Source organism: Sesamum indicum, linkage group LG8 (genome assembly GCF_026168435.1).
Source record: "Sesamum indicum cultivar Baizhima isolate 11 linkage group LG8, ASM2616843v1, whole genome shotgun sequence".
Classification (NCBI taxonomy): Eukaryota; Viridiplantae; Streptophyta; class Magnoliopsida; order Lamiales; family Pedaliaceae; genus Sesamum; species Sesamum indicum.
Window position 1 is genome coordinate 2,321,533 of NC_142664.1, and position 26,208 is coordinate 2,347,740.

Sequence of the window (26,208 nt, forward strand, 5' to 3'; positions counted from 1 at the left end):
TTAGTACTCCCCCAAATCCTATTTCATAGGCATCTATTTTTATTATTTTCTTTCAATTAGGATTAGCGAGTGTTAAGCATGGTAATGATTTAACTTTTTGTTTGATCAACTTAACTGCTTTAGTATGTGCATTAGTTCATTCTGGTGGATTCTTTTTAAGTCTATTATACATTAATGGCTAAAATTCATAAAACCCTCTCGTGTTTTTAAAAATCGGCTAAAAACTCATTTTTGTTTTAAAAATAGGCTAAAAATCCCCGTGTTTCTTAAACGTAGCTTAATCGCCCCATTTCCGTTAAAGCTAACTAATGCCGTTCATTTTTTTTATAAAATGACCGTTATACCCTTACTTAATATATATTATTTCTTAGTTTAATGATCGTTGGATCTTCATTGATCAAATATTGATCGTTAGATCTAATTAATTAATCTCAACCGTTGAATTTTCAAAATGAAAGGTCTAGATTCAACTAATTATTTAACTTATATTATATGTAAATAGTTTAAACTTAAAAATATATTATTTGTATATAAAAGAAACTAACTACCCACCCCAACCTAACCCCACCCCCCTTATCCCCTGCTGCCCCCACCCCCACCATCATTTCCATCGCGGCGGTGGATTTTTTAAACCATTAGATCTCCCCAAATGCTTTATCAAAACGAGTGAGGCCAGTCTCATTAGAATCGTCTTGAAGAAACAATTTTGATGGTGGTGGTTTGCGATCGAGATTTGACCGAACGACGATGAATTGACGCAAACATGTTCGGCGGCCGTGGCTTGAGCCCAGTTTTTCTGATTGACGAAAATTCAAATTGAAGGTATGAAAATATTTTCTTGAAAAGAGAATTAGAATGGTACCACTGCGGTCGAAAAACTCATTTGGACGGCCCCAGAAACTTAAAGACAAGTTTCCGGTGAAAAAGGGGGCCACTTCAGTTTTTTTATTTTTTTTAATTTTAATAAATTTAATCAAAATATATTTTAGTTAATTAAGAATATTTTAAATAATTATAATAATTAAATATTTTAATTAATTAAGAATAATTATAATAACAATGATTGTAATTAAATATATATTTTAATGAACTAAAAATAATTTTAGATTTAACAATTAACAATTATAAATTTAAATATAATTTAATTTAATATTTAATATTAAATAAATTAAATATAACTTAGTATTTCAATTTAAATTATAAAAAATACACAAATAAAATAAAAATGAAAAGGATATTTTAGTAAAAAACCTTAAGAAAAAGATAAAAAATAGTTTATAAAATACCCCCACATACAAAAAGCACGTGTAATGCACCTTTCATTAATTATTAACGATGTGTTTTTGGTTGAGTTTTATAAAACCTATGTTATACCCCATCAACCATACGTTGCTTACAGGGTTTTTTACGTAGTACCCATTGCTATAATCCATATGTTGGCACCGAAAATCTTACACACAATTATTTTACTGAAAAATAGTTCGTTCTTACCACTTACATTAATATATAAAAATTGCAACAATAACACATCCCATAAAAGATTAGATATTGTCATGATCAACATGGCTGATGTCACTCAAAGTATGTAATGACAGTTCTGCCCTTGCAATTGTGAGTCAATGGCAACTCTCATCATTGCAGATTCATCTGCTTAAACATCAAGTTCTTTATTTAGCAATACACACATACACATACATGTATATATACGTCCATGTATATACACATATGTGAATGTGTATCCATATTATACATATCATATATCGTCACGTCATTAACCATATGATCCATTTACGCTCCTGTATTTTAGTAAAATAGTATAAAATCCCTTTATATTTTATAAAATACAGCAAAAAATCCCCTCTTCATTAACATACTCGCCTTTCGTACGAGTTGGCTTCATTTCTTGCCTTAGTGAGGATTATACTTACGTATACATGAAGCTGTGTATACAAATATGTAGAATAAATTATAGGCATACATGAATTATGTACATAAATACATACATACATACATATATGTAGTATATCTATAAACACATACATATTAATCACCGAAAATTATTCAGTTTGCTCAGAGTATAGCCGGATTCCCATCTCTAAATTACTTCAGAAAATTCCCACAAATCCCAGTATTATTCCCAATCAAACCCTTTCCGACGTCAAGATTCCAATAAAAGAGCTTTGATTGAACAGTAAGCAGAGTTGATTCATCAAAACAGTCAATCATGAGGAAGAGGGAGAGGGAGAATCCATGTGGGGTTTGTGGGCACTACCACAAATACGAGGAGGGGGAGGTGTGCGGCGTCTGCGGCCACCGCATGCCCGCTGTCTCCGATAAATCCGCCGCGTCCTCCGTCCAATTCAGCGCCTTCCCGTCGGAGATCTTGCCCGAGTTCCTTTACTTGGGCAGCTACGACAATGCTGCCCGCGCTGAGCTTCTCAAGACTCAGGGCATCACCCGGGTCCTCAATGTAAAAGGATTCTCTCTGTGTTTGTGTGTGATTATATGTTTTTTCCCTTAATAATTTTTGGTACTTCAAAGCTTAAACATTTATTGATTCGGTTTATTTCCGTCAATTTGTCTTGGTAATGTTTAAACGTGTATGATTGAGTGTAGTAGCATATGAAATTTATTTCATATTGTGTAGCAGAGTATAATGACAGGATCGAGTCTTAAGTTGAATTCTGATTTTTCTGAAGTGAGGAAGTTGACGATTGGACTGCTTGTACAGATTTAAAGTTGTTCACTTTTTTTCTTGCAAGCAAAGAAAAGGAAAAAGAAAAATCAATTGGTGCAGAGCTCCTAAATTAGGCTTTTACTTGGAAATACAATAAAATAGCTGCTGAATAGTGGAAGCTTCTGAACTTTCTGTTGTCATTTTGGCGCTGTTCTATTGTTTTTCTCCATCTATTATAGTAATAACCTCTGGGTAAGATTCAAGTCAAGGCTTAAGGCGTTCGCATTTTGACTTTAACAGGAGTTTTGACTTGCATGAGAATGATTTCTTTGGACAAAGAACTATGTTATGGGTAATCCATAGTATTGTGCCTTATTTGCATTTCAGAAGAATGTTTGGGGAATGCGACAGAGAAAGGTTGTAACTTTTGTAGTCCCATTTTCATAGAGGATGTGCACAACCATTTACGAGCTATGTGAATATTTTACTCGAGACATCTTTTAATTATCTGCTTGGATTTTTTTCATAATATTATTTGTCTTGTCTTCTTTAGACATTGAAAAGTTTCCATAAATGATGCAATAGAAGTGATACGGAGTATCTTTCTCTCCGTGGAGAATTTGTGTTGTACTCTAGTGATGACTTAATTCGTTATTCACCAAGAAATAAGCTTTACTTCTGTTCTTTTTGTTTTTGTCCCATGCTTTGATCTCAGTCTAGTTTCTGTTTTGCCCCTTTTCGGTTTTTTCCTCTTTTATTGGAGCGGCGAGGTGAGCGTTAGGGAGCAGGGTGGTAGGTTACTAGGTGAGGAGAGTGATGATTAGATTACTTAGCAGAAGAATACACCTGTGATAAGGAAGATGGGATAGAATATGGATGACGCATAAATTGTATTCTCTGTGTCTTTTTCAGCAAGCATTACAGTTCATTGCACTCCACAATAAAAAATGCAGCTGGTCATATTTCTTTCTGGTTTTTCTTTTCTGATATCAAGTGACAAGTCCACAATTCCTGAGACCTCAATGCTTAATTTACATGCAGCATATTGGTTGTTTGTCGAGGAAACTTCAGGAAAAGACTTGACATGGGTAAAAGGAAGAATGGTAGGTAAGCGAACAAAATGCAGATTAAAAATTGTTACTATTCTCCAATAACATGTGCACTCCTGCAATAGTTCCCGTCTCAGTCTCCTGACCGTGGTCATTATCGATGTAAGCATTAGAGACTTTTGTAGAGTAGTGGTCTGCGTGGATTTTCAATGACCATGTTGCTTTCACTGAACTGGAGTTATTGGACACACTATTAATCTAAAAGTAACGTTATCACTGCTTAGTTGAAAGTTCAAAACATTCAGGATTGAACATAAATAAAGGATTCTTGGAAAATGGTGCTCTCTGAAATCCAAGATAGAAGAGCATGCTTAGAGAGTAGTTGTCTCTGACATTCTGTGTTTGTCAGATTGGAATATCTAAAATGGAGAAGCAGGACTGAGAAACTCTGCTAATAGGGTCTGTTTCAAAGTTTCATGCAAGAAACTTAGGCTAGTATTTATTGTCTGTGATATGCTTGGTGTCTGGGGAGTGCAAGAGTGTTATATGTTAAGTCTTTTCCTGTCAATAAGTGATGAAAATAACAGAGAGAAAATTGTGAGCATTCTTGTAGCATACTGTTCTATTCTCTACTAACTCCAATAGTCCTGTGATAGCCGTGGTTTCTGCCTTTGCAATATTCAAATAAGGATCAGAGGCTTTTCTTGAAATTGGATTTGCCGCCTGCAACGGTTTGCTATTAAGGTTCGTTGCACTAGGCTGGAGTTCTTGTACATGCTATGAAGACCTTTCAGAATTGCTGGTTTGTAGAAGTAATTTGATTTAGTGTAAGGTTGATAAGTCAAAAGATTTGGGATTTGAGATAATAAAGGGTGATTTGTAGGTAGTTCTCTCTGAAATTCAAGATGGTGCAAGGCACTTAAAAAGGTATTTTTCTTTCTGATTTTCTTAGGTTTCATCAGATTGAATTATTTAAAACGTGAAAGCCTGGCCAGGTGCAGAGAATCTTAGTCAGGTACATTATTGACTGTGATATGCTTGGTCCGGAAGAAATATATAAAGTACTAGACATGGAACTTTTTCTTGGCAAAGATGGTAGTGAATAGTTTTGGAGTTGTGTATGGGAGTGCACTCTGAAGGCCGTCTATGGGCATACTGGAAGCTGCCTGTTTCTTGCCACGCCATAATTGTAGTGAGCAAGCAAATAATCAGGCCTTTTCAGATAAGCAGTGGTTACCATAGGTAGTTGAGATGTGAATTTAACCTTATCAAGTGACTTGGGGGAATTTTACCTTATCAGAGTGATGTGAGAAGTACACCATTTTTAAAGTTTGGTATCTATTAAAATTACCAAGGAGGACCCTGGTACATTAGTCCATTTACTATTTGAATAACATGTGTCCTCTCTAATCTTGTTAAGTTTGTTTAACTGATTGACTAGTGTAACATGTAATGGCAATCATAATATTTTTATCTGATGGGGGGGCCCTTATGTTTGCCTGGTTGGCTATCGTTTTAATCATGTCAGTTTTCTCTTTGCTGATTTTCCTAGTCTTTTACACTACCTAAACTTAAACAACATGGTAGTTACAGGTCTACGTCTTGTTTCTGAACTATTTAAGGGACAATACTTCTCTTATGATGCTTATACCCTGTTAAAAGAAAGATTACATTTAATGGGACTTCCTTTTCTTTCTTCTGTTAAAGTTACGAATTTATCTGCAATGAGGTAAACAAGTCTCTTATTCATGTAAAGACTCACATTAGTGCACTTATTTTTGTGTAACCTTTCACTTTCATGAGAAAACTGGTTGGTGTTAGATTCACATCGAGACTTGTGTTTATTGGTGGAAACTCCTAATTTTCTTTATTTTGCTAGCATGTGACTGAAGATGTAATTACCCAACTGCATGGAATTTTCATGTAAACTTTCTTGATTTGGTGAAAAGTGCGCATGATCAATCTTTTCAGAGTCAACATTAGAAATACTTAATCACTTGTTCTCTATTCTGAACCATGGAAGAAGACATCTTTTTGAATATTAATGCTTAAATATTTCCCTCTGGTTAGTATCTCCAAATCTTCCAGATTAATGGGAAGGAAGCTTAATCGGAATAATAATACAATTGGATTTACTTTTACTTTTGAAAATTGACTTCCCTTATTCAACTAGTAGTTGCGAATGTATGCAGCCCTTGAAATCTTACTCCTATCCACCAACTTGCCACCAATTTGCTGTGACTAAGTTGATCATTTCTTATAAGGATTTTTCATTCCTTTAACAGAAGTTTATTTGGTGCAGACTGTGCCTGCTTGTCAAAATTTGTACAAAAACTCGTTTACATACCACTGTCTCCAATATGAACAAAAATTGCCATTTGATGATGCAATTCAATTTCTTGGTGAGTCCTTCAACTTTAATACTAATACATGTCTGCATTTTTTCTTCTTTCTTCAGAGTTTATTTCCTGCCTTTTAGAAGGTTAACTTTGTTAATTATTCTGATACACTGTTCTTGCGTTATTGATGGCACAAAGAGTCCAGGAATGAAAAGTTTCATTCGTACTCTTTTTAAATGCTTTTGATTTTTGCTGAAATGGTGCAGTAAATTCCTTAACAGCACAAGTTGCCATGCTCTTAAATTTTATTTGTGTTGTAAGCAACAGATGTCTTCATTATTATTATTGTGTTTCTTCTCATTCTTCTTAGTCATCTTCTTATTCTTGTCTTGCTTTGATGAGTTTCATCTATATATTTTCTTTTATGTCTCTGTATGCTGCAAAATCTTGCAAAACACAGCATTTCAGTTCTCTCTCTCTCTCTCTCTCTATATATATATATATATATATTATTATCATAATTAATAAGGCTGACACAGAAAATATGTTTCATGGATATCTACTTCATCAAACACATGTCAAATCACTCGAAGTACCAGAAATAGTGATGAATGATGTATCTAGCGTAAAAAATTAAGGAAACTGATAAGGATCGACTCGAACCTGAAAATGATTTTCTTTTATAGAAATAAATGGCTACAGGATATGCTGGCTCTGTTTTGTTTCAGACCAGATGTTTATGTTTCTTTTCTGTGCCTCTTACAGTTGCACATCATATATTCAAAAGATGCCACAGGGTCTTGATGTAATGCATCATTTGTGGGTGGACTTGATATTCACTAAATGACATCAAGTCACATTCTCTATGTATCATTATTCACCTTATTTTGCTGGCATGCGTTGTGCAGAACAATGCGAAAAAGATAGGGCTCGGGTGCTCGTGCACTGCATGTCTGGCAAAAACAGGTGAATTTATTATCACAATCTGGGGCTCATGTCTGCTTTATTTTGCTCTTTCTTTTTTGGTTAGTCATTTCTGTTTGATTGTTAGTTACTGTTTTCTCATGGGGATTGGTGTATTTGCAAAGGTCAGATCATTTTCTTGTATAGTATTTAAGACTGCAATAGTATGCTGGCCAATCGTTATCTAGTAGGCGAGGCAATGACCCCAGTGGCATGCTGTCAACAGGGAAAAAAGGATCTAGTTAATTGCAAGAAACTTGTATACTTGCAATAATCTCTATTTCTAGGTGCTATAATTCAACTTTTCTGAATGAAGATCATCATCAGTTCCTTTAATGTGCATTTATTGTTTTTTGATAGGTCGCCTGCTATAGTAATGGCTTACTTGATGAAAAGCAAAGGTTGGAAACTTGCCGAGAGTTATCGATGGGTGAAAGAACGCAGACCTTCAGTTGAACTAAATCAAGGTTTAGTCAAACTCTGCCTTGCTAGTTTGTATAAGCTCCAATCATCTATAATCTAACCATCAAAGAATTTATTTTACTGAATAGTAATTGCTTAAAGTGGTTACAACAATCCTACAGTTGGATGGAAGAGGTTGATCAGTGAAATGTCAATCCATATTCTTTGAGCTGTTAGGTCCTAGGATTTGAAGAATAGGTGATTTTAACAGTAGCGGGTGTGCTGAGTAATTTGCCAAAGGATTTTAGACTGGTAGATTACCATGTAGTTGAAGTTAAGTTCCTTCTTCAAAGAACTGAGATAGCAAATACAGTTCAGGATCCATAAATGGGGTCTAACTTGGACCACTGGGTTTGTCTACTATTATCTCTGAGGATCTAATTTGGTTAGATTTATCTGAAATAAATGCAGTGATATCCGGCTATACAGATTAAATGGAATTCAGAAATCAATTTCCATTCATATATCTGCTATCAAACTGAGTCAAAAATTATACACTCACAGGGAATCACAAAATAACATGAATACCATACCCTTAAAAGTTAAATAAAAAGATCTTCCTAATTAAACCTCAGAATTGTCACCCTCCTCCTTGGTTGTCAATCGAACAAAAACTAAGGTTCAGTATGATTTAGAGGGAAAGAAGGAGAAGAACGTGAGATTAGTACATGCTCCATTTTGTTTCCACTGAAGAGTGGAATAGATTGGAATCCAATCCCTTTTAGATTGTCTGCCAAATTTACCAGCTGTATAATTCACCATCAAAATAGAGTTCCATCTTCAGAATTGTGATTGGTCGAGCAGCCTTATATTGGGCTTGGCTAGAGTTTAGTGCAAGACATCAGAAAGGGTAGGGGTGTGCCTCCAAGTTGAGGTAAAATATTGTTTCTCTCTCTAATACTCTTAGGTCTAGGTCTTTCCCATTTCTTTTACATCAGCCAGAACTGAATTGCCCACAGTTCTTTTTCTTTTTCACACTATTTACCATGAATAGAATAAGTCAGAGAAAAATAAAAAAGAACAAACTATATAAAGAGGTTAGTGTATGTGAATCACACACACACAACAAATGAACACGCTTGACAGACCATCATGTGAATTCAGCACACTGAGGTTATGACTTGGAGCTGGGTTCAAACCTTCCCCAAATATGTAAAACATAGATCAACATTCCAGCCACTAATTTATAGATCATTGTATTGGGTGGTGAGGAAGGACACCTGTTGCCAGGGCAAATTGATTGGGCCAGTTCTGTAAGGAGAATGTTAATTGGAAACAGTTTTTGGGCCTGCGGGACTTTGTGGTGGTTATTAGATCTGGTGAGTGTAAACCACTTTGGGAGTTGAAGCTGGGTAAGATCTTGGGACTTGGTACCGTATTCTGTTTTGCTCTTGTTTTAGTGGTGGAAGTCTATTTGATACAAATGAAAAACTAAACCACTGTTGTGAAGAGCAAAATTATGAGGCAATTTTGTTTTTGTGTCAAAAATTAACTGGCAGCGCTCTTATTCAAACTTTAGGATGATGACTCTAATTAGCATTTTGACTTTGGTATTAAGGATGTATTGCTATGATGCTTTAACTAACTTTATTTTCTGAATATTGTATGCTGGATCATTTTCCTTAAATAATTAATAGGCCAGTAAAATCATTTTGAAAGGACTCAAATATGAATTGGCTACTCTGGATGTTTTACATGTATGTTTCCATGAGTAACCGTTTCTCCAATAATGGAAAATATTAGAGTATTTATGCACATGTATGTATATATATGCTATTTGATTTAATACTTTATTTATTCATACTTAGTATCCTATCTGTAAAGTATCCCATGTTTTTCGAAAATTATCGCATCGAATTTCCACATTGCATCACATATGTTGATGTGATGGTGCATAAAGTGTATGGTGGTGATACTGACAGTTGTGAGAAGGACATCATGGAGTGGTGGAAAAGGTTGTGGTGGTGGCCATAGGCAGTGGGAATGGTTAGTGGGTGGTGGAAGACGATGATTGTAGCCAGCAAGTAATGGATAGGGATGGGAGATAGAGAATTCTGTGGTGGCGGATATGTTAATGCAGCTGAAAGATAGTTAAGAGTGTAAATATTTTTAATAACTTTTCTTCAAAACTGTGAAATTGTTAACCCAATAAAATATGTCAGAAGCTAGTTATTTGGATTAATACATTCATTAGATGAGGATTAATTATAAATAGTTGATTGGATGTATTTCCAGCTTTGCATATAACAGTCATGATGCTTACGCTATCCTGCATCAAAATGTTGTCTCAGATGAGATTGAGATGGATGGACTTCTTTTAACCATAGCTGCATTCATCACAATTGTAGTTGCAATTTCTGTCCTGCATAATTTAAACCCCTGACATGTTTCTCTTTGATGCCTTTCAGACGTCTACCAGCAATTACAAGCATATGAGCAAAAGATTTTTGGTTCAATCGAGAACAGCGGTATCGGCATGCCGAACCTATCGCCTTCCAGTCTGGGATCCTTCAGCTTTGGCTTCTCAAGGCCAAACGATCCACCAATTCCTGTTCCTGTTTTCAGTAATATTGGCGGTGCCTCAATATTTTCCCGTCCCCAACTTGATATCCCTCCTCAGGAATTTACTTTTGGAGCTGGGCCAACTCAGAAGAACACTTCAGATGATGCTTCTTTTAAAACCAACACAAATACTCCTGCTGTTAACGATATCACCATGGATGGTTCTTGACGATTTAGCTTCTGATCCTACATTCCATTAAAACAGAGTCATTGGTTGAAGGTCAGGTTCGTCTCCAGCCCTTAAGTTTCTACATGAAAGCTTATGCAAGGTGGAAATACTGATCGCCGAGGTCCCGTGGAGCCTGTGATGTACTGGAGTGTATTAGACAACACCACACCTCATTCCTGAGTCTATATACATGCAATCCCTTCAGGATTTGTGTTAATGAATTTGAGTTGTTCAATGATGTTTGTTTGGACAGTATAAAGGACCAGCTACAATGCCTTGCCTCCCTTACTCAAGTGAACTATTTCTGGATGACTATCAGTATTATCTCATAAGCTTATAAATTTCCTCCTACTATAATTATCGGCATCAGATAATCAGCTATTACCTGTTTCATGAATGACAGAATACGTCGTCTCCACCGGTGGATTGTCTAGATATAAATCGTTCACATTTTTGTAATGACTAGCAGACATTTCTGCAGCATCTGGTTTCTTACTGAAAATTTCGTGGCAAGAATTTTACATATGAGGATGCTATTGGGCAGTTTTGGCTGAGATAAAATTTGATCTACTTGGTTTGAATGAAACTCTAAAAATCAGATTTCTAACAGTCCATAGAAGGAAAACAGTGAAGTTACTTAAAGATCACTATATTTGAAATTACAGATAGTATCAAACCAGTGTGCACATATTACAACCTCAGACCGCAAAGTCCAATCTCTTTATTTGCTGCTGTTGTGTGCATTGACAGTGTTATTCCATTTCTATTCAAAAGTCATGCATCATGTAGCATATGTTTCAAGCGATGATTTGGCGAGCCACAACAAGCCTGGATCGTTTCGCTTTAACATCAGGAAGGCTTCAGCCTTTCCCCATTCGTCCATAATTACATCTTCAGAGAAGCCAATCAGTCTGAGAATGTCAACAGCCGCTGCAAGAAGTGAATTTGCTATTTAAAAGGCTGATAGTCAGAGAGACGGTGTGCGAATAAATCACTTTCTAAATCCACTCAAATTCCCGGAGAAATGATATTGGCAATACCATGAAATCAAAATGCCGGGCTGTCGCACCCTTATACACAAGTTGAAGATACAGAAAACTTTCCATAGTCAACAAAATCAAACGTGCATAGTAGACATACTAATGCAGAACAATGCATGGAACAAAGAATTAAAGAGTCATCATCGCATAGATGCACCAATAAGGGTAAGCTTCAGATATCTTAAACGAGTGTGTTGTAATGCTGTTGTAGTCTATTTAGCCCAGGGTTCAGATACCAAGAGTTGGTTGAGACCAACCTATTTCTCATGCTTCCTTTTTAAGGTCTAGCTTTTCGAAAGTAATTATTGCTCTAGAGGCTCTGAGGATGTTTTGCTCTTGTAATTATTATTAAGCGATCTCCAACACCTGAATCCTACACCAAGTGGAACTTTTAAAGCGTTTCACCCTTCCACACGGAAATTTAATATGCATGGTTCCGGAGAGTTGAGAGTTGCCAGAAATGACAAACATGCAGACTCACTATCGCGGCAATATTATTATTATGGTTATCCAACAAGAATCCAGATATGCTATGGAAAGTGAGTGATATCCAAATTCCAGGTGAAATCAATACCTTTGTAAGTAATAATGTTCCTTTGTATCATTGGGTTGGCCTGCAGCAAGCTAAGAACAAAGTTAGAAGGTACCTGGAAAGTATGGAATTAGAAAACTGCCATACCGTACCTTTCTCAGTTTTTTGAACTTCACTTCATCCGGGTGTTCAATCACATTACTGCAGGCATTTAGAAAAAGGGAGTTTTATGTAAAGCTTTCAATGCAAAAAGTACATAAACAAAAGTCAAATGAAGAACTAAAAATAACTAACTCAGATACAAGGTCTACCGTATTATCTTAATCAAAGTTTGTAGGACGGTTCCAGTCTCGGAGGGCTTAACTTCGGATTTTAGTGATTGAATTGCACTTTGCAGGCGACCACAAAACAAAGTAACAGGGTCTTGGATTATCTGCAGCTCTGTATCATCAGGATCAGGTTCGACATTTTGGATCCTTGGTATTGCCTTGCCAGGATCATACTCTGTCTGCATCTCTTCTGCAAGATAATCATTTGAATGAGGTTCACCAGGAGCACTACTGATGTGACTAGGCAACTCCGTACTTGTGGGCATAAGGAAGTCCACTTGATCAACTCGAGCTTTGTTCTGAAATCTCAGATCATTTGGTTCTTCTCCAGAATCGTCAAGTTCAGGTTCCAGAATGGCAACACTTCTTTGTATTTCCCCATTGGAATTTGGTCCAATAGGACTAAACCCTGAATTCTCAGGATTAGATACTTCATATCTCTCAATTTCTAAAGCAGTATCTGTTAACATATGGCTGTCCCTGGACTCCACAGAAGGCTCGAGAACCATAGATTCATGATCCTCGCAGTCATCAGGATCAGGCTCAGCGATTTTCTGATTGACATGGACCACAGGATCTGGCACAGCAGTCAGTTCCTGCACCCCATCTGTACCGTAAGAGTCTACCCTCTCCTTCAAGGTTATAATTAAATTAGGCTTTGGGCAAACCAAACAATGATCATCAGAGTTTCGTTGCTTTCACGTACCTCAGATGAACTTGACAGCATGGTAGATGTATTGGCTAAACGTTCCAAAGCTGCATTTACTGAAGCAGCACGAGCATTTTGAAGAATATGAGCCTGTCCTCCAAGCTTTTGTGATGAAGTTACATGGCTCCTGATGCCGAGCTCTTCCTCATAATATCGTGAATGGGTGATCCCACTCAAAGTATGGCCTTTTGATTTAGACCAATCAAGGGTAGCAGCTTCTTCGTTAAGCTGTTAAATCAAAATATACATCAACTGTGACCCTGAGTGCATACTTCAACTTACGACAGAGTGTTTCCAGAAGATAGCTCATTGAGAAACAAGCAGTTGCGCGAGCATACACAGACACACGTAAAAATGCACAACTTATATACACATACACAGACATGTGTTCACATATATATCCTAGATCTACGCAGATGGGATATAGAAAGGATAATAAGCATTACCTGTTTATCCAGAGCATAGAAGTTTGCATCATGCTCACCGAACACCATGTGTGCCTAGAAAGATGATAAAATTTGAATGATATTCAGCTCTTTTGGAAGTAGTAGCTGTTAACATGAGGAAGATAAAGACAAACACCTCATTCTTTTTGGTAGAGTAAATTTAAGTAAACGTACTAGCTCATGCAAAAGAGTCTTCTTAATGCTTTCATATTTCCGGAAACCCTTGAGGTCATCAGTTCGAAGTCTCAGTGATATCTCTTCTCCATGATTCTACACATAATCATCCACAAATAACTTGAGAAAGAAATGATAACTGAAAAAGGATACAGGAGATTTGAGGAGAGCACCTAAAGGGACACGTGAAGATTATTTGCAATAGAATGAAACATTTTCTCAAGAACCTCACCTTGTTGAAACCAAGGATGCACTTAGGACTCACTCCAACATAACCAACTGGTGCCATCTCAGTCAAAATTCCCACCCGCCAACGATGCTTTAAGAAGTCCAATGAAAAGAGAACTTATCACGACTGGTAAAAAGTTCAAAAAGAGGTTTGTCACACAAATTACAAACAAATAATAGAAATACATTTGGATATACCTTATTCATAATTGCAACAATTCCTGGATCTGAAGCAAGCCTATGCAGCAATTCTAGGGCCCTTGATGCAGGAGGATTTAACTGCCATCGCCAGACAAGGTCAAGGTCAGTTCGTTAATATTCGCATTCTCAAGTGTAATTACTTTTCTCATTGATGGATAGTGGGGTGATTCTATAATGTGCTGGATGCTAAAAGAAAAAGTGGATCAGTTAGCATAATAATGAGGCCAGTAGCATGGAGAAGTTAAGATCTGGTTGATGTATCACAGAAAACTTTTACCAACCTTTTAAGAGCAAGATACAACCCAGACCTTCAGCATAACAAGGAAATTAAGAGAATCCTAGCCTGGACCTCCGATAAACTAAACATGCCAAGATATGAGAGTCCTATATTTTTTCATGATTATCTAAGCACAAAACAAATTTGTTTTCTAAATCATGCATGAAGACCCAGAAGAATTTAAAAATAGTTTCCCAAATTCTCAAGATTAATTCATGTTTCCATGTTTGTGATATTGGGTGAAAGTAAACGAAGCAGAAATTCGAAGGTGAAAACAATGAATAACATCTCTAGGTCCTGTCTGTGAACTGTGAAGTGCATAAATCCCAACTAACACGCAACTTCCATGTTGTGGATTGCATTTTCTATTATCAAATCATTTACATCTTTGAAACAGAAGTATATAGCGAGAGAGAGTCTTCCTAGATGAACCACAATTCTGAGAATCATCAAAACACAGATTGGGTTTATGTAGACTTCTTCGAGCGGATTAAGCTGGAAACAGAGACGCTATTTAAGCAGGTTAAGAGAACTAGAAAACTTTAATCTCACATTTTCCCCCTCAATGCTATGTAAGTATGGAGGTACTCATGCCAACACATCTCCCAGCCAAAACTACAAATTTGATATTATCAGAAGAGTTGTTTGCACCACTGAAGGAAGTTCGGACAGAAAGAATAACATCACTAGAGTCCAATAAACTTGTGAACCAAGGTTCCATCCAATGGTCCACGATAGCATAATTAAACTAGTGAAAGTCGATTATGTAATAAATAAAATAGCAAATGAAGGAGATTTCTAAAACTTTACCTCTACTCCAGGAAGACTAAGTGTTCGGAAATCACCAAAAATATAAGGTCCTTGAGGAAGTCTTGGCAAGGCATAGGACCCATCTCCATTTCTCTGCTTTAATCTTTTCTCTTCTTCATCAAATCCAGCAATCCTGAGATCCACCTTTGCATTTTCTAGGACTTCATCCACCTCATTTTTGGGCACTCCCATCATTCTAATAGACCTTCCCTGAAAGAAAAAGCAAATAACTAACTGTTATGAAAGCAAAGGTCAGTTGCAAGAGAACGCAAATCGTGGGACTCCCTTCAGGTCTTTAATTGTGTCTCAATAAATAAGTTTAACATTTGCTTAATCAATATGAAAAAACTGTAAGAGAAATTAATGGCAAACTGTGTTATCAGCCAAAGTGGTACCACAGTACATATACATGATCTGTTCTAGATACATGCAATTTCACACTTCCATGTATTAATGCTAATAACTTATTGTTCACTATAAGAACATAATCATTCAACAAGACTCCACTTATTGCAGAACCTGGAAGTGGTAAGACAATTAGTCCCAAGCATCCTAAACCAAGATCCAAGAAGTTACCTACATGAACCTATGGCTTCCATGTCATCATATCAATTCTTGATGCGGCTACTGCTGTACTATGGTAACAAACTTTCTTAGAAGATTATATGCTGGAAAACTAGACATTCAGATACCAATTCTTGCTTGTTGAATTAGGTATTTCGATTCGGCCCAGTAAAACTGGAATTTTGTGGAGGGGAATATACTTTAGACCAGTCTGTTCCACCAAATATACCAAGTTTTACCAGGGGACAACACTTTGGTACATAACCAGTTAAAAGTTAAAAATATTTTCTATCCCATCTTTTTGGACTTACTATACAAATTATAAACTGCGAACAGTAACTCATCCAACAATTGTGTTTTAGGAGTGAAGAATTGAGATAAAATTCACAGCTATTGGACTAGCAAAGTGCATTAAACTGAGGAAATCTAATCTGAAAGTGAAAATTTTCCATGCATACCTCATTTCAGGGAGAAAATTCCAAAATTTTGGCAGAAAATTATTAAAACTTACAACTCAGAACCAATTAGTTAAAATTAATTATTAGTTCATTTGTTTTGGCTTTCAACATCTGATTTAACTCAGTGGCCAAAATACGAAAATGACATGCAAGCCAATATTAAATTAATGGTACAGTTCATGTTTCACACTCTGCACTTTTTCCAACAATTTTCTCATCTTTTCAGCACTGTTCCTCTACGCTAGAGTGCCGCTCGTCAAGCTACCTTTGTGCATTGTCCTCAGACACTTACCAAATCAATTGTGAATTCACGATTAAAGGTGTTCAGCTATGGAAAGCTAAAACCTAGTCGAGCGCATATTAGACAAATTAAGAGTTCATCAATAAGATGTTACAGATGGCATATGGAGTATGGATAAGTTCTGGAACCTTAAGAACTGATGCTGAATCCAAGCTTAAACAAGAGTGCTCATTAGAAAAAGGATATAGCAATTTCGAACTTTTCTCCATGCGAACAAGTAGCCGCAAAGTATCGGCCTTGACATTTGTGAGTTCTTGTAACTTTTCACCCAACTCTTTCAGAGGAGCACTTGGATTCATCTCAACAACAAACTTTTGTCCTCTCCATATAACCAAGCAACTATGCAAATCCTGCTGCTGCTCCATGCTCTGTCTAAACAACCAGGCGGGGCCTAAGGCAATGAATCAAAAAGCTGAAGTGTATTACTACAGTAAAAGAGCTTCTCCTTTTCACAACAATATACAAGTAGCAACCGTCACCCCCACCCACCCAAGAAAATAATTGAAAACAAGCCAGTAATCTTTACAACAACCAACAGTAGGTTTTAGGATCATCAATCCATAACTATTGATTCTACTCAATTACTTCATTAGATTATTATTTCTTATGTGCATAGAGTTATCCATACTCTACTAGAGATAATAGAGCTTTAATCTTTGAAAAATCCGATCAGTAAAAACAAGACAAAATCACAACTTGCAGTCAACTCACTTTTCGAAATTGAAATGCTACTGGCTCAACTTCAAAACCTAGAACAAATTCGAATTTCTCCAGTTGAAAGGAAAACGAGTCAAAACCTTCAAAAAAAAAAAAAAAGGAAATAACATCGCCAAAATTTAACACAGAGAACAATACAACACAGAATTCAAGATCAAACACCTCAATCAAGTAATTTACTAGACAATCAACAACTCATAAAATCACATTCGACCAAAAAATCTAGAGAATTCACCTCGATTTCGCAACCAGAATTTTCACAAGAAATGATATCATAAAAAATTCAACCCAGAGAACTGTACAACAGAGAATTCAAGATCAAATTTTCACACCTTAATAGCAATTCCCCAGACAATCAACAACTCAGTAATTCATTTTCTATTAAAAAGGTCGAAAGAATTCACCTCAATCTCGACTATCTGATGATTTCTTCTTTCTCAAGACAGAGAATCAGCGGGTTTACAATAAGAGCGAAGAGGAAACCAAATATGGGAAACAAAATATCAAAAATGAAATATATATAGACAAGAGATGGGACGCGTACATTAGCATGACCAGGCAGAGAGGCTACTAACGTAAGCGATTGGCGCTCATGTAAATGTGTGGGCTGACGCAATGGTTGGGGAACAATCTGGAATCTAAACCAATAGGACTAAACATTTAGAAATAATTACACTTTTCTCCCCTAAATTTAGTATAATTACATATACATTTTTTGTGGTTTGAAAAATTAAATCTAACACTCTTCAGATTTGCTTTCATTTAGGTGTAATTTTTCAAACCACAGGAAGTCTAAGTGTAATTATCCCAAAAGATTATAAACGTTGCTAAGAACATATTAACATACTTATTTATCTTTATTTTTCTCTATTTACTTTTATAAAACACAACAAGACACTAAGAAATCCGAACTCTATGATTGCTTTTTATTTTTGTTTCTAATAAAAGGTTGCAAATTATATTTAAAATTAGAGGTAAAAGATGAGTCAAATCGATTTACAAGCAGTTCGAACTACAGTTGAGATGAATTTTCTTGGTCCTCTACAACTACATTAGCCTAAGTTAAGAGAATTCATTTTGGGCCTTTATGTTAGCCTAAATCATTTTTAGTATCCCATGTTCTAACCTCATCAATTTTGGTCCCTAAATTTTTTTAAAATGATCAAAGTTGGGATAATTGCAATTTTGATCCTCATAAACAATAACTTATGCATTTTTAGTCCTCAAATAATTTGAGGTTACAGTTTTAGTTTTCAAACTATTATATCTTTCGGCATTTTTGGTCTTTCCTCTAGTAAAGTCGTTAAAATTGGTGGAAATTTTCATTGGAAGGGGAAAAATAATAATTTTTCTCCCTTTTCAAGATTTGGTCTAATGCATCCATTTTTTTTTTTCAAGTTTCAAGAGAGAAAAGGCCAAAAAAATACAAATTTTCTATATAATTTTAACAAAATATTGGCAGTAACTTGTTTTGTGTATAACACAGTACCTATAATATATGTATAATGCAAAAAAAAAAAAAAAAAAAATCCATACTGATATATCTTAGAATTTTCGAAAATATTTTTTACGGACCAATATGCCCTATGAATGATTTACTTTACCCATTCTCGAATTTAAAATTATTTTCATACGTCTTTTTCTTTAAATCAGCATGGTTAAAGTAGTAATTTTCAGTGAAATAACAAAAGAGATCACCGGACTCATTGGATTTGCTGGAGGCGTAAAGGTGCTGGTGGCTTGGGGTTTCGGCAGCTCATAACTTTTAATGATGCCTTGTTAGCCAAACAGGCGTGGCCTATTGTGTAGCACCCGCTATTCGGATGTCTAACTCTCCAGCAGAGCTGAAAGTTTCTTCACTCATTGATCATGATCCTAAAGAAGGGAATTCAGAGCATTATCTCTGAGCTTTTCCACCCATCGGATTCTTGACTGATTCTAGCTACTCCCCTGGCAGACATGATAGACTAATTTGGCACTCGGACTCCAGAGGCTGTTTGACGGTGAACAACGGCCACCATCTTGAATGTAAACTTTCAAAATCAGGTGCACCTTCCTCGTTGGGCGGATTTCCTTCGGATTGGCATAGCAAAGTTCCTAATAAAGTGAAGATATTCAGCTGGAAATCATGTGCTCTGCCGACTTTGAACAACTGGTGAGTAGTAGAGTTGAGGTCTCTGATCACTGCCGCCTTTGTACCCGAGCTGGTGAGTCTCCTGATCACATCTTAGTTACCTGCTCATGCGGCTGACAAGTCGCATTATCCTTTCTATCGTGGAGGATCGTTTCTGCGAGATATAGTTGCTTGCACATCTAGCCTGCACTACCTTGTCCCCGAAAGAATCAGACTGGTTTCTGCTGATCTGTTGGGCAATTTGGAAGAATAAAACAAGTTGCTAAAGGAAGGAAAAGGCCAACAGGTTTCGGTTATCGTGCTTTTGGCTAACATATGTTTTTCCGAATTTAAAGAGTTTAGTGCTAGACTAGTTCCTTTGACATCGCCCCAGCGTAACAAATCTCGTTGGCATGCTCCTCCTAGCGAGTTTGTCAAAATCAACTTTGACGTTGCTGTTTCTCAAACAGTGATGGGGGGGGGGGGGGAGGGGAGATTGTCGCCAAGAATTTTGAGGTTGTGTTTTTAGCTTAGAGGACTTGTTGTTTTATCCATGCTGCTGGTGCTGGTCGGGCTGAATGTTGGGGTAGATCATGAGGTGTTTGTTTGGCGTATAGGAGGGCTAACAGAATGTCATCTTGAGAAAAGACTGCATGAATATAATCTCAAGGCTGAATCGTGATGAGTTGGATAATACAGTGCTTGGACTGATTGTGTGATGTGCCACACTTACCAATACTATTATATATTGTTGACCAGCACCCTTTTCGTGTTCTTAGATTGAAATCATATAAGCCCAACTGACAAAAAGATCCAAACTTTAAGCACAAAACATGAATTTGCTAGCAGACAAGGTATCAGTATATTGGAACAACAATAGTTACTGTAAAATGTTATCACCAAAAAGTTATATAGTGTTTGGTTTTATTTTTGGCCCATCTCGAAAAACATGGTAAATGTTTGCGTTGATTTGTTTTGGAAGTTTTGGTGGTGTTTTGAGATGTTTTGAAACAGTGCCTCATTTGTTTTTGGTCAACAAAAGTCTACACCAATTATAGGACATACAACTAAAAAAATTATATACATACTCATACATATATATAAATATATATAAAAGAGACATGATGTGACAATGAACAGCATTTTTTGTCTCCCACTAAACAACATCAAACATACCATACTTATTTTATAGGACAAAATGCATAAAACCCCCTGTGTTTTAAAAAGTCTGCAAAAAAAAACTCTTGTTGTAAGAATAGGTTAACAGCCCCTCTGTGTTTTGTAAAACTCAACTCAATTTTCCCTCTCCGTTAAATCCAACTACCGGTGTTAAATTTTTTAGAAAATGACCGTTATACCCTTACATATTATATATTATTTTTCTTATTTTCATGACCGTTTGATTTTCTTTGATCAAATACTGATCGTTAGATCTAATAAATTAATCTCAACCGTTAGATTTTAAAAAAATAAAAGGTCTTGATTCAACAAATTATTTAACTTATATTATATATAAATAATTTAAAAATTTAAAAGTATATTATTATTATATATTTTAAAAAAAAATAACTACCCCACCCCACAACCCCGGCTCCCCCCCCCCCCCCCAATTCGCGTCGCCGGCGGCGCTTATTTGTTAAAATCCTCGTGTCTCCGTAAATTCTTTATCAAATTGAGTGAGACGGTCTCGTTAGAAGCGTCTGGAAGAGATGAGTCTGATGGTGGTGGTTTGAGATGGAGATTCGACCGGACGAAGACGAATCGACGACAAACATGTTCGATGGTCGTGACTTGAGCCCACTCTCTATGATTGACGAAAATTCAAATTGAAGGTATGTAAATGTTCGTCTTGAAGAGAGGATTCGAATGGTACCATTGGCCGTAGGAAATTCGTTCGGACGACAAGTTTTCAGCGAAAAAGGGGCGAAATTGCAGTTTTTCTTTCTTTTTTTTAATTTTTTAATTAATTTTGATTATATTAATTAAAATATATTTTAGTTAATTAAGAATATAAATAATGATAATAATTAAATATTTTGGCTAATTAATACTAATTATAATAATAATTATTGTAATTAAATATATATTTTAATTAATTAAAAATAATTTTAGATTTAATAATTAACCAATTATAAAATTATTTGAATTTAAATATAATTTAGTTTAATATTTAATATTAAAAAAATTAAATATAATTTAATATTTTAATTTAAATTTAATATGGCAAAATTTAATACTTGTTTTTTAAGGTGAGAAATGACAAAAGAAACACACAAAATAAGCCAAAAAGCCCTTTGTATGTTATATAGACCTATAAAACGGTATTTTAGTCCAAAGTGTCATTAAATATGAACCTAAACTGCAAAAAATGACTACTAAACGCAGCAGACGCGCGTCTCCTCCACTTCCCGTTAGTTGCTAACAGAATGGGGATTTTTTGCTGACTAAAACAAAATAGGAGGGGGTTTTTAGCCTATTATGAAAACAAGAGGGTGTTTTTTGCATATTTTCTAAAACATAGGAGGGTTTTATGCATTTTGTCCTTATTTTATATTATCTCCAAGAATAAATCCAAACATACACACTATCTCTAACACATACGTATTTATCTTTATTTTTCTCTCTATCTCCACAGAACACACCAAAACAAGTTAAAAATAAACCCAAACATATTGGTAGTGTTTCAAAAATTTACTCGATTAATCTCTCCTTACTGGTATTCCATCCCGGATCTTGGTTCATTGTAGACATCTTACTACATTTGTTGTTGAATGAGCCAAGTACTTGTTAACCATCTATTGTAGTAGTGTGGTTAGAAGAAATCTATAAAATCGAGAGTTCGAAACCGGAGGTCAAAATAGGGTATGAAATATATAGAGGCTTAATTTTATTTCAAAAATATGTTAGGTCTGATTAAGAGCATGTGATAGGATGATCAACTTTTATCATAAAAGGTGAAAATGGTCAAATTGTACTTAAGGATCAAAATTGCTGCTATTTTGAAAGATAGAGGATTAAAATCGCTATATCCATTAAAGGACCAAATTGCCAACCCGTAAAGATATAGGACCAAAATTATAATTAAAAGTTTCAATTTGGACCGTCAAAATATCAAATTCACCGAAAGCCATAATTTAAGTGCCGACATCACTGATGACATAAAATTTTTCGCCAAATGGTTGGAAAGTACTAAAATCACTATAATTTTTAACGTTATAGGATCAAATTACAAATTTTAATTTGAACAAGACCAAAATTGCCACCCGTTTTAACTTATAGGACTAAATTATATTTTTTTATATTCATCATAATTTTTAATTATAATTAATAATTTAACCTCACATACAAAAACAATAGCAAATAACGGAACTAATTGATTCATTGGACTACTCGACCTGTTTAGGTTATCCAATTATATGCTGATCTTATATGGTCAAAAAAATGTTTAACAATATTTCCATTTAGTTCCCCTGGCATAGGATTCGCTAAATTCCAAAAATACCCTGATCTAATAGCTAGAAAGCATTTTACACAACTTTTATATTTGGATGAAAAGATTTGAATTTAAAAAAAAAAAAAAAGAAAATTGGTGAACTGATTTCAGATAATTTTATATAAAAAAAAATTAAAATTCATCAATATTTTACAAAATAAAATTCAAAATAAGAGTTGAAAAATTTAAAATACTTTGCCATACTGAATTATCCAAACAAATCACATGATTCTTATCAGGGATTTGAAATCCCTAATTTTATACTAAAATTTATAGCTAAAAAATTAACAAACATTCGCTTCTTACTTTTTCAAACATTTGATTACATATTAATTTTATTTTTTGATAACAAACAACCGAAAAAATGATTGCGGGTGTGGAGCGTGGCGCGACCAATGAAAAAAGAAAAAGAAAATGCATGAATCGAATAAGAAGAAATATATTATTGATTTTAAATAAAAAATTTAGATAATTATCCTGTTTGTAGGATAAATATATACAAGTAAATGACTTGCTCTCTTACAATGATGATATCGCCAATATCACGTCACAACCCGTCATACTCATAGATGTTTTTCAGATCGAATGATTTTCTCACGTCACAACCCATCATACTCATAGATGTTTTTCAGACCGGCAACGATGGATCGGCGAGCAACCTCTTTGGTAAGAATTTGCAGGGGTTGGGCCTCTTGAGCCAGAATTTTCATGGACTGCGGTCACCTTCTTATTGGGGTCACCATGTGCAGGAAATTCAAAATTGATGGTTCTGCCCTCAATTGTTGTTGGGAGAAAAGTGCTTACCACAAGAAATAGCATCAAGAAGCTCACCACCTGCATCCTTGCCATGCTTGCTACCTCCTTTCAAGATTAACAAAAAGTTATATATATAGAAAGTAGAGGGTTTTCTTTTTATTTAATTACTTCTTTGTGCTTTGTTTATAGCAAAATATATAAGTTGGGATGCAAACGGAACGTTTAAGTTTGTCCACTAAAATATGACAAATTAGAAGTTTATGAGGAACCACTCATTTATGTTTATTTATTGAGAGCCTTCCAAATATTTGTAATTGAAATTTTCAAATGTATTTGATTTAAATTGGTCTAGTGAAATTGTTTAGAGAATAAAAGAACAATAAGATAAAGATATGACTTCATTATTTTCATCTTGCTAATTTGGCATATATCTTATTACATAATAATATTTTATTCCTTTTGTAACATATATATACACAAGCGGAAAATGATTTTGTATTCCTAAATTTAGTAATTGCTATTTTGCTAAATTTATTTAAAAGATTTTATTAACTTATATATCTTATAAAATGTAGAATTTATTTTAATAATTTATGAAGTGTTTAGATAAAATAAGATTATGGAGCTTAAAAGATGTTAGTAATGATAAATTTTTAAATAATTTGAAGAAAATATTTAAAATTTTAGAAATAAGTTAGCAACTCCATACTTTACTTTAAAGAGCTTACACTATAAAAAAAGACGGGATTTGGGTTTGATTTCTGAACGGTTATTTTTTTTTTTTTTGTCGTTGGAACGATTTTCAGGATACAAATTTGGAGCTAATTTTGGAATGGTCTTGGAATGGATAAAAATATGTCTTTGCAATCGGCGTTACAGAAATATATGAATGGTAATTGTAACTGTTTTTGAAAATCGGTCCTAATGCTGAATTTATTCAATTTTTTATTTTTCGATTGAAACGGTTAGGGGCGGGTTTTGGAATGGATAGATTAATTTTCCATGGGCGGGTTTCGGCCATCATGAGCTCAAGGCGACCAATGCGATCCTCCATGGTCGGATTTGACGGTGGCGGTGGTGATGGTGGTGGTGTTTGTGGGGGTGGCGATGGTAATGTGAATGTGCTACTGAAGATGTGACCCTCAGAACCAAGGCTGAATACTCAGTCCTTGTTCTTGCCCCTGATTGCAGCCAGCCACATCTGTTGCTCTGTCATTACCACTAAAGCCTCCGATTCGGCGAGGGCGTCGTGGTCCTCAGCTGTGGGCTGAGGCTGACAATCCTCTAGCATCTTCTAGAACGTCTCCTGCAAAACAAACAAAATTATTAGCGTTTTTAATGAATAATTAATTATTAAAAAAAATTAAAAGTAATAATTTAGGTACTTACCGCCACCTCCATCGCCCTTGGCCCGCTCCAGCCGTCGTCCTCTTTTTCTTTATAGCACCGCTCGGATAATTCCATCTGCTTGGATGGTCGATCGTGCTCTGTCTCCTATAGAAGAAAAAAATAGTTAACATCAATTTTTAAAAATAATGATAAAGCATCGTATTTACTTACCAACTTTCTCTTGTGCATGCCGACTGAGGAGACCCCCCGGTACACATTCGAGGATGCCGTGGGGTTTGCCTTATTCTTCAAGAACTTCTGTTGGAAGTCCTCGCTGGCCCAATACGCCTGGAGCTGGAGCCGCACCTCGTTTTCCAGCTAGAGTGGCCTGATCAGGCTGGACTGGGCAACGAAAAAAGTCTTTCAAAAGTACTTTTCAATCCCACATGTAGAAGACCCCAAACATGGACTCATCGTCACAGTCCCACAAGTAGTTCATTTGCAGTAATAAAATTAAACAAAACATATGAATGTTTCTGATGGTTCTGCCCCTCATTGACAATATGAGAATTCTTGTCGGCTAGTTATCATTACACCATACAACATTCCTCTAGAAATGTGTATGAAATTTGAGTATATGTTTTTATCATTAGTTATTCCTGGTACTGCTAATCCCAAACAACATTTGATGTATACTTGCAGCCTTTGATTGAGGAGTTGATATAATTGTGGTAAGTAGGTGCACAACGTATGATGCATCTAGAAAAAAAAATTCATGATGAGGCACTCATGTGGACTGTTACTGACTTTCCAGCTTATGGGATGTTGTCGAGTTAGAATTAAACTAATTTAGCTAAGTTACCTATCAACTTAGAAGGTTCAATTAAGCTAATTTAGCCAGGTTTCTTATCAACTTAAAAGTTTCAACTAAACTAATTTAACTTAGTTAACTATCAACTTAAAAGCTTCAATCAAAATAATTTAACTAAACTAATTATGAACTTTAAAGTTACAACTAAACTAATTTAGCTAAGTTAACTATCAACTTAAAAGCTTCAACTAAACTAATTTCACTTAGGTAAGTATCAACTTAATAGTTTTAATTAAACTAATCTAACTAAGCTAACTATGAACTGTAAAGTTTCAACTAAATTAATTTAACCAAGTTAATTTCTAGTTTAAAAGCTGAAATGAGACTAATTTAACTGAGCTAACCATGAATTCAAAAGTTTCAATTAAACTAACTTAACTAAGAATTTAAAAACTTGAAAAAAAGAAAACATAAAAACGAAGTTCTTACTTGGTGCATTTTTTGGATTCCTTGCAATTTTGTTTTCCTATTTCTGGTGGTACCAAAAAGCCACTATGTCGGGATATCTTATATGTCTCTCCAGGAAAATGGATATCTCCAGAAAAGATTTTGAGTTCAATTATTTTTTTATAAACTATTTCAACTTAGTTAACTCAAACTAAATGTTTCAATTAAACTAATTTAAGTAAGCTAACTATG

At 35.2% G+C, this 26,208-nt stretch overlaps 2 protein-coding genes across 7 annotated transcripts; one reads left to right on the top strand and one right to left on the bottom strand.

Annotated features, from left to right (window-relative positions):
* The first annotated feature begins 1,882 nt into the window (after positions 1–1,882).
* IBR5 (indole-3-butyric acid response 5) lies at positions 1,883–10,578 on the top strand. The gene is made up of 5 exons (XM_011087176.3): positions 1,883–2,470; positions 6,029–6,128; positions 6,974–7,031; positions 7,389–7,495; positions 9,899–10,578. Exons 1-5 carry the CDS (start codon positions 2,225–2,227, stop codon positions 10,219–10,221), a joined length of 834 nt encoding a protein of 277 aa, XP_011085478.1. The 5' UTR covers positions 1,883–2,224; the 3' UTR covers positions 10,222–10,578.
* Positions 10,579–10,849: 271 nt separating this feature from the next.
* Positions 10,850–17,570, bottom strand: LOC105167449 (zinc metalloproteinase-like protein). 6 transcript variants are annotated; one of them, XM_011087180.3, is made up of 12 exons: positions 17,412–17,570; positions 16,419–16,681; positions 14,968–15,177; positions 13,878–13,958; positions 13,684–13,770; positions 13,452–13,547; positions 13,278–13,331; positions 12,829–13,059; positions 12,105–12,718; positions 11,946–11,994; positions 11,836–11,875; positions 10,850–11,151 (listed from the first exon to the last, which is right to left on the bottom strand). In XM_011087180.3, the coding sequence occupies exons 2-12, from the start codon at positions 16,653–16,655 to the stop codon at positions 11,003–11,005; spliced, it is 1,848 nt and encodes a 615-aa protein (XP_011085482.1). In that variant the 5' UTR covers positions 16,656–16,681; positions 17,412–17,570; the 3' UTR covers positions 10,850–11,002. The 6 variants fall into 6 exon arrangements, with proteins under 6 accessions (XP_011085482.1, XP_011085479.1, XP_011085481.1 ...); XM_011087177.3 differs by having other exon boundaries at positions 12,105–12,754; XM_011087179.3 differs by having other exon boundaries at positions 12,105–12,754; positions 16,419–16,658; positions 17,412–17,563.
* Between the last annotated feature and the right edge of the window lie 8,638 nt (positions 17,571–26,208).

What these genes read in the sequence shown, in the direction of transcription:
- IBR5 (XM_011087176.3), top strand. Translation starts at nt 2,225, where the DNA reads ATGAGGAAGAGGGAGAGGGAGAATCCATGTGGGGTTTGTGGGCACTAC. An exon ending in TGATGCAATTCAATTTCTTG is followed by an intron (nt 6,129 to 6,973) that starts GTGAGTCCTTCA and finishes TGCGTTGTGCAG; the next exon opens with AACAATGCGAAAAAGATAGG. An exon ending in TTCAGTTGAACTAAATCAAG is followed by an intron (nt 7,496 to 9,898) that starts GTTTAGTCAAAC and finishes GATGCCTTTCAG; the next exon opens with ACGTCTACCAGCAATTACAA.
- LOC105167449 (XM_011087177.3), bottom strand. Translation starts at nt 16,655, where the DNA reads ATGGAGCAGCAGCAGGATTTGCATAGTTGCTTGGTTATATGGAGAGGA. An exon ending in ATTCAGCATCAGTTCTTAAG is followed by an intron (nt 15,178 to 16,418) that starts GTTCCAGAACTT and finishes TTTTTCTTTCAG; the next exon opens with GGAAGGTCTATTAGAATGAT. An exon ending in ACTTTGATTAAGATAATACG is followed by an intron (nt 11,995 to 12,104) that starts GTAGACCTTGTA and finishes AAATGCCTGCAG; the next exon opens with TAATGTGATTGAACACCCGG.